Source organism: Gossypium raimondii, chromosome 11 (genome assembly GCF_025698545.1).
Source record: "Gossypium raimondii isolate GPD5lz chromosome 11, ASM2569854v1, whole genome shotgun sequence".
Classification (NCBI taxonomy): domain Eukaryota; kingdom Viridiplantae; phylum Streptophyta; class Magnoliopsida; order Malvales; family Malvaceae; genus Gossypium; species Gossypium raimondii.
Genome location: NC_068575.1, coordinates 58,323,614 through 58,335,927, shown reverse-complemented (window position 1 = coordinate 58,335,927; position 12,314 = coordinate 58,323,614). Strand labels below are relative to the sequence as shown.

Genomic DNA, 12,314 nt, shown 5'->3' with positions numbered 1-12,314 from the left:
ATTTGAAAATTTTAATCTAGCCATATTAATATTTTTTGTATTTTCTATCAAAATTTATTAACTAAATTTGTTGATTAGGTTATTTTTATATTATAGAGCATATGATTGAACAAAATAAGTAAAGTTTAATTATGTTTAATTAACTACTGTACGATTAGATATTGAGTTAATTATTTAATTTAATTGTTTTAAAAACTTTAAACTCAAAAAATACAAATATTTAATGTAATTTTAGTTTATTTTAAAACAATTATATCTACACATATGTTAATATAAAAATATATAAATAAATAAAAAATAAAAGATCCAAATGACTCAGCATGTATTTTAATATGAACAGTGGTTTCCTTTTGGTCTCCTTGGTTATATAAAAATTCACATAAAAAACAACAACAATTACAATAATAGAATTCCCAAGTTCTCAACTTGTCCATTGAATTCAAAGCCTACATAAAGCCTCACCCCCTGCTGCAGCTTTCCTCATCCATTCATCCTCAAACCACCTTGTTCTCCCCCCTTCTCCGTCTTTCTGGTAATGCTCTATGACATCTGCAATAGCCCGTTGTCTTTTTTTTTTTTTCTGAAAATTTCTCCCCATTAGACCAAGTTTATTTTTTTTTCTTTTATCATTAGTGTATCTGAATGTTGGTTTCATGGTGTACAGGCAACATGGGTTCACCACCACTTTGGGTTCTGCTTCTGGGTGTGTTGTTTATGGCTTCCGGAACAATCGCAGCTCCCCCTAAGAAGCCTGTAGATGTACCATTCTCCAGAAACTATATGCCTACTTGGGCTTTTGATCACATTAAGTATTTCAATGGTGGTTCTGAGATTCAGCTCCACCTTGACAAATACACTGGTAAATCAACTAACTCTTCTTCACTCGTTTGTCTTGAGAATCTGATGTATCTATGAAGCATTTTTCATATATTCACTTGGGGGTTTTTTTTTTCACATTGTAAAAGGTACTGGTTTCCAGTCCAAAGGATCATACTTGTTCGGACACTTCAGTATGCAAATAAAGCTAGTCCCTGGAGATTCTGCTGGGACTGTCACTGCCTTTTATGTGAGTAAAAACTTGATATCCCACTCTTAGAATATCCTTTCAGCTTTCTGTATTTGAGTTTAACATTTTTATTACATGATACGTTTCAGTTGTCTTCTCAAAACTCAGAGCATGATGAGATAGATTTTGAGTTCTTGGGCAATAGAACAGGGCAACCATACATTCTTCAGACCAATGTGTTCACTGGTGGCAAAGGAGACAGAGAACAAAGGATTTACCTTTGGTTTGACCCAACCAAAGAATACCACTCCTACTCTGTCCTCTGGAACATGTATCAGATAGTGTGAGTGCTCTTTTTCTTTTTTTAAGTATTTCAACTGAAATGCACTTGTTATTTAGTGATTCTGATTAAGCTTTTGAAAAAACAAAATAATGGTGGTGCAGGTTCTTTGTGGACGACATACCAATCAGAGTGTTCAAAAACTGCAAAGATTTGGGAGTGAGGTTCCCATTCAACCAACCAATGAAGATATACTCCAGCTTATGGAACGCCGATGACTGGGCCACAAGGGGTGGTCTCGAAAAGACCGACTGGTCCAAAGCCCCATTCATAGCCGCATACAAGAGCTTCCACATCGACGGGTGCGAGTCGTCGGTAGAAGCCAAGTTCTGCGCCACACAGGGCAAGCGGTGGTGGGACCAAAAGGCATTCCAGGACCTCGACGCCTATCAGTGGCGCAGACTGCGTTGGGTCCGCAACAAGTTCACTATTTACAACTATTGCAGCGATAGGGTGAGGTACCCCACAATGTCGCCCGAGTGCAAGAGAGACAGAGACGCTTGATTCATTTCCATCACCACCGAGTCCAAGTTCCCCCCTTATATTCTTCACTACCATATGAGATCCGTCATTGTCCTTTAGATTTCAATTGCTTGTTGGCCTTCACTTATTTCCACATCAATTTCATTATATGTAATTTTACTCCGAAAACATTTGTTTTCGTGATAATATTATTTAAATATAGATCACAATCTCTTGACCGGCGACAAGAGCATTATCTTGTAAGTATAAGAAGCTTGGATTCAATTTCAAGAAATAAAAATCTATTTTTAAAAATATATATTTGGTGTGTAAAATAGGCATAAAAGATATTGTTATTGTGGATAATTAATTATTACTTATAATACTAATCATTAATTATTACTTTTTATAATTAAATGAATAAGAAAAGTTTAGGTAGAATTTCATTCAATGCATAATTAATACTATACCATGCATAACTAATTGTTTTAATTCCAACCAAATTATGGTCATAGAATTTATTATTAATCATGATACTTAATTTTCCTTACTATATTCTTATGTCATGTTCAATAGCAAGATCAGTTTTAGGTACATTAAAAATCTAAATGTGATTAATAGTTGATGAAGCTATTATCGTAAACAACATAACCAAATCTATAGAAAGAATAAATAGGAATAGAAATGGAAAAATTCCATTAGGTAAACATTAGATATAAATAAATTTCAATTTAATTTCTAACCCCAAATTTTTTTTTTATTATCAAATCTTACTATTCATCTGCGCTCAAATTTTGTATTATTTTTTCCTCATAGAAAGGCCTTTAAATTTGTCGCTTCAATTAAAGCAAAAAATTTTCCTTGCATGACAAGCTTAATAATTTTCTTTATTTGTCATAAAGGGAGGCAAGTGCTTTGGCCCCTTGGTTAAATTGAAACTTTTCTCTCCATCTAAAACATTAAATCATTTTATTTAAGCGTTTTATTACTTAATTGGATGGGAATTTTTCATTTTCGGCCCTTTCAAAAAATTTAAAATGCAATTTAATTTTTTTTAAAACTTTGAACCCTCCAAAATTTATAGTTTTGGCTCCTCAGAAATTCAGCTGTCTAAATAAAATTTCTAGTTTTATCTAATTTTCGAATCTACTCTACATAAAAAGATTATCAAAAATAGTACTACCATTAATAATATATAAAATAACCAAAACATAAATGAAAGAAGTTTGTTATAATCTAATAAAAACTTAAAAAGCAATATTATCTTTTGATTATGAAATCAGAAGTTCAATTCTTCTTAATGGGAATAAAATATATTTTATGACCAGTTGTTTAACCCTTTAAAAATAACGATATTTACAATAACTTGAGATTCAATAATAAAAACATTAATATTTAATCATCTAATCAAGGAGATGATTCGTTCGAAAAGTCAGAAGATAACTGAAAAGCGCCTTCAATTAGACGTATTTTTACTCGCTCTTCAAAATCAACTTATTTTAATAATATTAAAAAATCATTTTTACAATATTTAGGCATTGAAAGATATATAATTATAGGGTTTTTTTTTTTAAAAAAGGAAAAATGGATATATCTATATATAATTATGTTAAAGTTGTCAAAAGAAAATTGTATACTTTGTCGGTTAATGTATTTGTTCTGACGGTTCCATAAAGGGCTCAATGAACCCAGCCATTGTCACTCCATCAATGAAAGGGACAAAACATAGGGCAAAGGCCCTATCCTTGCCTGAGGAACTAGATTTTGTCCCTGTCACTTTCATTGCATGTTGCTAATTTGGTGTCATTCCAAAAGATCCAGCTGCTCTTTTATGACTCTGCTTCATTTAAACGAGTGGTTTAGCTTTAAGGTGAAACAGGAAAATTAATTCATATTTTACTATTTAAACCTTGTATTATTTATCATTACTTCTCAAAATTACTTTTGGACTAAAAGTTAATTTTTTTTGTTTTTGCTTTTAGTTAAAAAGTATTTTTTAAATATTTTGCCTCAAAAATATTTTTAAAAACTCAAAAGGATATTATTTAGTAATATTTTATCTCAAAAGTGAATTTTAAAAGTAATACTAAACTGATCTCAATGCTTAAGTTTTCTTTGATTCGGTTTCTAATTTATATTATTTAAAAGTTAAATATCTAATATTATAAATTTTAAAAATATATATTAAATAATTTGTTTCCAAATTTTAATATAAATTATATATGTTAAAAAAGTAATTAATAATTTTAACACCCATAAAGGGCTGGGCAGGCCAAGCAAATAACGATACTTGGCAACTTATAATTAGCCTAAGAGATGTAAGTTTGAACGGGAAATTTAACGGCCCTTTGGATCACCAGTGGCCCCTAATGCGGTGAGATTTTGGTCTAAACGCATTATTTTTTCGCTTTTGGATTACATAGCATCAGCACGATTGGAGCACTCTGATCTCATTGGACCCTTATATTTTGACTGGGAGTTTATACTGCAGTAGAGAAGGTTCTTTCTCACCTAGTTTTTAATTTTTAATATATTTTTTTATTTAAAAATAAAATAACTTTAATATGAATTTATAAGTTCACATGTTTTTAATAATTTCGTAAAAATAAAATAATTAAAAATTTTCAAATATATATCATTTCTAATATAATGTTTTTAATAGTTATTTTCTATTCTTGCCTCAACCCTAGAGCTGTGTTTAAATTCAAATATCCCATCGTTGTTTCTAATCTCACTACTATAATATTCAATCTCATCACTATAGTAATTTATCTCGCCACCACCGTTGTTTTTATGTTTACTAGAGATAAACACACCACTCATCCAAACTAAACCTTAAATAACTAAAACGTCAATCATGATATTGTTTTATTAAAGAATAAAGAAAAAGCCCATTATGGGTCAATTATTTTAGAGGTGTGATCCAAGTTTTAAATGGGTCAAGTGTTTTAGTGAAGCCCATTATGGGGTCTAACACCGTAAGAAAGCCGGATTAATAGGTTTTGGCAAAGATGGAGGCGATATTTAGGGTTTTAGACCGCTATAAATTGCGGTGAACGAAACAGCAGCAGTAGTCGAAGATTATATCATCGTTTCGAGTTACAGCGTTTCAGATCTGTGCTTCCATGGGTTAATCTCAACCTCTTTCTTCAATCTTATGCATCCTACTTGTATTTTTCAATTATTATCTGCAGTGAACTTTTCATCGGAAATAGTCGGCATATGCTCTCGATGATTGAACTTCAATCTAATAGTTTCAGCCTTGTCCGAATTTGTTCATGTTGGAAACTAGTTTTGTTCTGAGAGAGCTTTCTTCTTCTCGGCGCTTTTTTAAAAATGTTTTTTATATCAACACTTTCGATCAGTCACAGCTCCGTCTAATGTGGTGAAATACTTTTCAATCATTATCTACCATTTCATGTTCTTTCTATTGTTTTACCAAGTGAATATTGTTCAAATTACTTTATTTTCCTTTATTAACTTTCATCATCCAGACAAATTTCATTATCCTCTCAATTTAAACTCAGATGTTTTATAGTAGGCCACAACAAATTATCTTATTTATTTAATAATTAAATAAATGTTTATTATACAATCCCTACTAATATCATAATCTCTTCTCACCCTACCTTAAGTTGGAGAAAATTTTGATTTTTTTTGAATTATAACAGAGGGTAAAGTTTTAACAATAAATATGATTAGTGTGATTTAAACCTAAATCCTGCTATCACATGAGGTTCAGATATGTAAATTTACGAAGTCTATAATTAGAAGAATTAATAGAATTCTAGGTTTGCGTGTCCCTATATGGCTGTTGATGAGTATACTGTTAGGTTATTGAAAACTGAGAGATGTAAAAGTTAAAAAGGGGAGTGGTATAAGAAGTCGATGGAGAATAAGATAATGGAAGGCAAGTGTGGCTAGTAAGTTGAAAGAAATGTTGCACAAATGCAGTTCCCTCAAGAGTTGGCCTATAGGCAACAAAGTACTGGGTGAGGGTGATCTGGTATCAGGTTTGCCATGGTTTGTAAATCCATAAAGAGCATATCAATATATTGTTTTTGGGCTCAGCCGAAGGCCCCAAAATAGATAGTTTATTAAAAATTAACAGGAAGGTCCATAAAGCAATGAATAAAGTAGATATGGTGGTGAACCAGAAAACACATCCTTCTTACAGTGTTTACAGTGTATAAGGTTTACAATGAATTGGTGAATGGTGAGAGTGAAACCTCTGCTATTATGATCAAGGAAATTGAGCATTTATTAGAGGAAGAAGCCTAATAAGCCTGGCCAAGACTTCCTCCATCCTCTCATCTCATGTGCATATTCTGGATATGGATATGGCTTACCTACTCCTCTAAAGTACCCAATCATACTTTGAATTGTCTCGTAAGGTTGTTTTAATGGTTATACATATATCACATTTATACTTATCTCACGGATTAATTGAATATTGAAAATAGTCTCACTTTAAAAATAAATTATATTATTTTAAAAGCACTTTTTGTTAATTTTATATTATATATATATATATAATACATATTTATTTTTTGGATTGCTTATCTGTACTTATTATAAAGTCGTTGGTGAGTTGATGTCATGTGTTTATTGGATATCAACTCAATTGAAAAAGATGAAAATACTTTCACTTTACAATGTAAATTGTATTATTTTAAAGGTATTTTATCATTTTATATTTTGTTTAAAATACATACATGATAAGATTTGAATCCTTATCTCTTTTATTTTCACATTTATACTTTAACCTTATTTATTACTTATATAATCTCTTTACAAATATATTTGTTACATAATTTTATTTTTCATCCACATCGTGAGCGTGTCATAATTTAAATTTTAATATTTGAATTTCCTTCAATAACTTTTGATGTGTTTTAGAAGAGTGATAATACTGTGATAAATAATTAAAGTGCATTTATTATTTTCAATCTAATGTATTTACCTATTTGATTTATTGTTACTTACAATTTAAGCTATTTTTTATTTTAATTTCACACATATTACATATGTGTAATTATTAATTTCCTGCCATATATTTTATTATTCATTGTATGCTATTTTTAAATGCATATATATATATTTTAAATAGATAGTTTTATTCGTGTGATAAAATTTCTAGTAATACATAAAGGTATTAGCCTATTTACAAAAATATTGTTAATTTTATATTATTATAAAATTGAAATAAAAATATTTTAGTATATTAGCAAAATAATATTAACTAAAAAGTATTTTAATAAAATAAATCATATAATATTTTTGTTTTCCCATTTATTTTACGTTATTAATTATTAAAATTAAAATATATGCTTACATGTTTTTGCTGACATGGCCAATTTCTATTGGTCCTGTATCATCATCAACCTCTCTAGAAATGTTTCTATGTTTAGTCTAGCGGAGTCTTACGGTTTTCTAGAAAAGGATAATAGTAAAATAAAACATTGAAGCTTAAGCTCAGCCCTAGAAGGAGCAGAGTAGTTTGCAAGTGAGAAAATCAAATTTTCTGTAGTGACGAAATTAGGGTCTAGGATTGATATGGAACGGTTTCCAGCTTTAATATCATTATTATTGTTATTTATGGCAACGGAGATAGTGACGACTTCGGTTGAGCGCGAAAATAAGTCATCTTCGGCAGCGTTGATTTGGTCCACCGCCAAAGAGGAAGGGGATCTGATGCACAAGGCTGGACACGCTGATGACTCCACCGCCGCCGCCGATGACGTTGACGGTGGATTTTCTTCCCTCGAAGGGATGTTGCAGTGGGCCATAGGTTTGGTGATTTTTCTCCATATTTCTAGCATTTTAACAATCAGAGGAAAAATTCGTTATTCCAATCGTATTCTATGAATCAGGTCATTCTGATCCGGCCAAACTCAAGGAATCTGCGCAAGATGTTCAACGTCTTTCTCCCTCGGAGCTTAGGCAGCGTCAGTTGGAAATAAAGGTCCTTTATCTTATTTCTCAATTTTAAAATCTCTATTGCTAATTTATTTATCATAATGTGATGATTTGAGAGGAATCAACTGAGTCAACAATGTCATTTAGTTATTGGGACTATATTTCAAGTCAGTACAGGGCGGGTGGTCTTTGTATAAATGTGTTGAACTGCTATTCTCGCCTGATGTTATTGCATCTGTAATCTATATTCTATAATAAGATTTCTATATGAAAACATATATGGATATTAAAGGACATTGTCTTTTATTATATGTCCAAATTTTCGTTTCATAATCTTTATTTCCAGAAAAGATAAACAGAGTGAAAGTTAAATAAATGGTGTGTTAGTGATACATATTACTATGTGCAACGAATGACAATGCGTTACTTTCTACAAACCAGCAATAGCTTTGCCAACCTTCTCTCTAATTTTTATTGCAGTTGCTTGAAGTTTATACATTTATTTTGCTTTTTTGTGATATCTGACATAATGACCCATGCATTTTGTTGCACAGGAACTGATGGAAAAGTTAAAAATGCCATCAGATGCACAGTTGATGCAAATTGCACTAGATGACTTGAGCAATTCATCTTTGTCTTTGGAGGATCGCCACCGTGCTTTGCAGGAGCTTTTGATACTTGTTGAGCCAATCGATAATGCAAATGGTAAGCGGTGATTTGGTCCATAGCTGGTTTCCTTAGCAGCTTGAAGAATTTATATCTATCCCATCCTTCCATAATATCTGTTTAGCTCTGAATGCCTGAATTATTGCCATGAGTATCTATTTGCCTGCAAAATTCTGGAATGTTAAAAGATGTAGATTTTATCTTGGTACGAATGTTTTCCCCAGTTTATTTATCTCACTTTATTGTTATTAACTGAACCTGAAATTTAATTATTCTAACTTCTGTCAGTAAGATTTAACCCCTTTCTCTAAGAGAATGTCTATAATATTTACAGTATTCTTTCAAGATTTAACCCACTTCACATGGCTAATACCAGCAAATTATTGAGCTTTATCTAATTTTAGTTACTACTTTAGATTTTATTTGTTTGGTCATTTGTTGTGAAATTTTGATACAGTATGGTAGTCTAAAAAGTAAAACACACACGGGCACAAATATCGATTGAGACCACAGTAGTGGTTAATTGATCTAAATTGACGTTGGAAAAGAATGCTAGGGTTTATAGTTTTAGAGCCACTAATAGATAATAGTCCACTGTAATTCGGCTACCTATGTCTCTCAAAAGCTTTGTAAATTTTTCTTCCAAAAAATAAAAAGAACGCTTTGAATGAGGTATAAGTTGCGTTGTAGAATCTGTTTGTGCCACTTGTGAAGTTATTCAGTCCTATTTATGGATTGTGCTGGAAATTTCTTTGCTTAAATTTTTCAAAATTTGAGATTTGAGTTTTCCCCAACTAAGGGAGAATGAAAATATGCCAGTTAAGAGATTGAGTGATCTTGGACTTTGTTTTATATCTTGCGGGTTAGATTGTAACCTTTACATATATTACACTATTTTGTGTTATTTAGTGTATTTATGTTAGTTTTGTATTTTACTTCTTTTCCATGATAAGATTCTAGGCTTATTAGGGTTTTGGGTGTAGTTATAAGTAATTAAATACTAAGCTGTTTCCGTTTCTAGTGTCTTTTTCATGATGGATATTTGAGATTATGAGATGCTGAGGTTTGTGGTTTGTCCAATAATTTTTATGGCTTTGTAACCCCTACCTGTATTTCACCCCTGATTTACTCATAATTGCTTCATCCTCGCTATCTTTGATTTCTCTTCGAGGCTTCTATTTTTATGCTTAAAGAGATGTGGCTCACGTTGTTAAGGTTGTGCTATCAGATATGTGTAAACTTGGTGGGCTTGGTGTGATTATTCGGGAGCTCGATCACCCTGACTCAGATGTAAGGAAATTATCTGCATGGATACTTGGGAAAGCAAGTCAAAATAATCCATATGTACAGAAGCAGGTACATCATCTTCCCTTTGGCTTATGAGCTAGGTATATTTGACATCAACTAACTTGCAAAAAATTACCTGTCTTAACTCTTAGGTCCTGGAACTTGGGGCATTGGCAACATTAATGAAACTGGTGAATTCTAGTTCCGCAGATGAAGCCACTAAAGCATTTTATGCTGTTTCAGCCTTGATCCGAAATAATGTGGCTGGTCAGCAATTGTTCTTTGCGGAGGCAGGAGACAAGATGCTTCAGGTGATCTATAAGATTAAATTTAGCATTTGCTTTTGTTTTATGCATCCCTGCAATTTGCAATTGACAACCATTCCCATCTGTAGGACATACTGAGCAGTCTGAGCGTGGATGCTAGGTTACGCAGGAAGGCTGTATTTCTAGTTGGTGATCTGGCCGAGTGCCAGTTAGAAAATATAGATAAAGCTGAGATGCCATTTTTCAGCAATCAATTCTTCTTGAAGTCTGTGGTTGATTTAACTGCATCAAGTGACCTTGATCTCCAGGAGAAGGTAGTTGTTTAGCCTCATTTTCATGTTTTTGTGTCCTATATGTATGAACAACTGTTGATGCGATGGTGGGTATTTCTTTTCATTGATTTATACTGCGTGTTCCTTTGAGTTTACAGGCGCTTGTTGCAATTAAGAACCTGCTGCAACTTAGAACAACGGAAGCAATGGTTTTCAAGGAGTTTTGTAGATTGGATGATGCTTTGGAGAGGATGAAGAAGCAACTGGAGGATTTGATGTTGGACGAAGATCACAGAGAATATGTTACAGATGTTGAAAGCCTTCGCAAGGAAGTGGAACTCAGTTTCCAGGCCAAGTTGGGAAATGTAAGATATCAGTCAGAAACTCCATTGGATCTTTGATTTAAGCTGGTGGTGGATTTTTTAGCTAAGGAGGTTTATTATCTTAACAGGTAAGAACGGTGCCAACATAGAAGGCAGGATGGTTCATAGTCATTTGAAAACAGAGTGGAGCAGGAGCAGGAGCAGGTAGAAAGATGAGCTAGTTTTGTTGCAGCCCTTGCTTACCCTTTTGTATGGTAAAAATATTTGGCAGAGAAATGAAATTCCTGCTGATTGGGATAGGTTGGATTGAAAAAGAAGAAAAAGAGAGCAGGTTGCAGGATTAAAATGTAACAATAGAAGTTTATATTACTACACTTTTTTTGGATAAAGGTGGGGGATAGAAGTTGTCAAATGATTAAATTCAAAATTGATGTTAACTCATCTCAAAGTCTTCTATTATATCTGTGATTCCTTTCCTTTCATATAAGAAATTTCAATTCAACTTTGCAATGCCTTGTATCATTGATTGGACCCATTCTTTTCCTAATCGGTTCGGACATGTTAAATGTCACGCATTTTCGCTCCAAAATTCTGCAAACTAACCCTTCACCGTCACCGTTTACCTGTCTTCTATCACTGACAAACAGCATTACACCCCTCGATTCAACCATTGTTCTCACTGAACCCATGGACCCACCAAGGCAACGGCAAACAAATCCATAAAAAATCTGCAAAGAAAACAGGAGAGAAATCAAGAAAAGACAAAAAAAGAAAAAAGGGAAAGACCCATTTTTGGTCATTTCGAAATTGGGGCCTCCAATGAATCTTTGGGAGATTTAAATGGAAAAAGCATCTGTCGGAATCTCAAGTCTCTCCAACGACTAATAGAGAGATAAGAGCCATAAAGTGTCGAAAACAAAATCTCGACAGTCGACACTGATTTTTGAGGGGCATTTTGCGAAATTCCAACTGGGGATATAGAAAGGGGACAGTACGAGGAACTGTTTGATGGCATTGTTGACCGGAGATGGCCACCGACGGCAAGGCTAGCGGCGCGGCAACAATAACAACTAGGATCCTTTAGGACTTGAGAGTGGGTAGGTAGAAAGGCTTCTTTGTAAGCTGATTTAGAGAAGAGAAGACAACAGTTTCACATGGAAAAAAATAGAGGAATGGTTAGATGATTATTTTATAATAATTTAATAACATTAATGATAATTTTATAACATTTAGAAATTTAATAATTTTAAACAAAATTTAGGAATTATTGATGTAATTAACGTAAAGAATTTTATTTAAGAGAAAAACTTAAAATGTTTTTATTTTTAATGACATATTACCATTTAATCCATACATTATATATTATATGTTTATGCAGGCTTAAAGTTGTAATCAACAATGTAGTCAAAATCCCTTACAAGAATTGAGGATGATATTGCCCATCTTCAATTAAAAAGTAAACGCAAAGGAATAGTGCTTGCTTCGACGGAACCTTTGCGTGGGACAACACACAAGCACAATTCATTAAAATAACGATTTTCTGTACACTATTCGAGGAGGTTGAATGTGATAATACATTATTGATGGAATTATTTTTGACTGATGGGGGAGACAATAGAAGTATGGTAGAGTTAGGTTTGTTACATCAAATTCTAAGAAAGAGTCGGAAAGTAAAAATTCATTATATTCCAATAATTCATAATGATCATATGGCTAAATATTCTATTACTGGAGTTTTAAGTTTGTAAGTATATGATAATCCTCCAAATACAG

At 32.5% G+C, this 12,314-nt stretch overlaps 2 protein-coding genes across 2 annotated transcripts; both read left to right on the top strand.

Annotated features, from left to right (window-relative positions):
- Positions 1 to 365: 365 nt before the first annotated feature.
- On the top strand, positions 366 to 2,123 carry LOC105802359 (xyloglucan endotransglucosylase protein 34). The gene is made up of 5 exons (XM_012633949.2): positions 366 to 532; positions 665 to 859; positions 966 to 1,066; positions 1,156 to 1,349; positions 1,451 to 2,123. The coding sequence occupies exons 2-5, from the start codon at positions 670 to 672 to the stop codon at positions 1,848 to 1,850; spliced, it is 885 nt and encodes a 294-aa protein (XP_012489403.1). The 5' UTR covers positions 366 to 532; positions 665 to 669; the 3' UTR covers positions 1,851 to 2,123.
- Positions 2,124 to 7,225: 5,102 nt separating this feature from the next.
- On the top strand, positions 7,226 to 11,051 carry LOC105802360 (hsp70 nucleotide exchange factor FES1). Its single transcript, XM_012633950.2, has 8 exons — positions 7,226 to 7,599; positions 7,682 to 7,773; positions 8,282 to 8,432; positions 9,622 to 9,749; positions 9,833 to 9,991; positions 10,075 to 10,260; positions 10,377 to 10,583; positions 10,670 to 11,051. Exons 1-8 carry the CDS (start codon positions 7,365 to 7,367, stop codon positions 10,688 to 10,690), a joined length of 1,179 nt encoding a protein of 392 aa, XP_012489404.1. The 5' UTR covers positions 7,226 to 7,364; the 3' UTR covers positions 10,691 to 11,051.
- Positions 11,052 to 12,314: the final 1,263 nt, after the last annotated feature.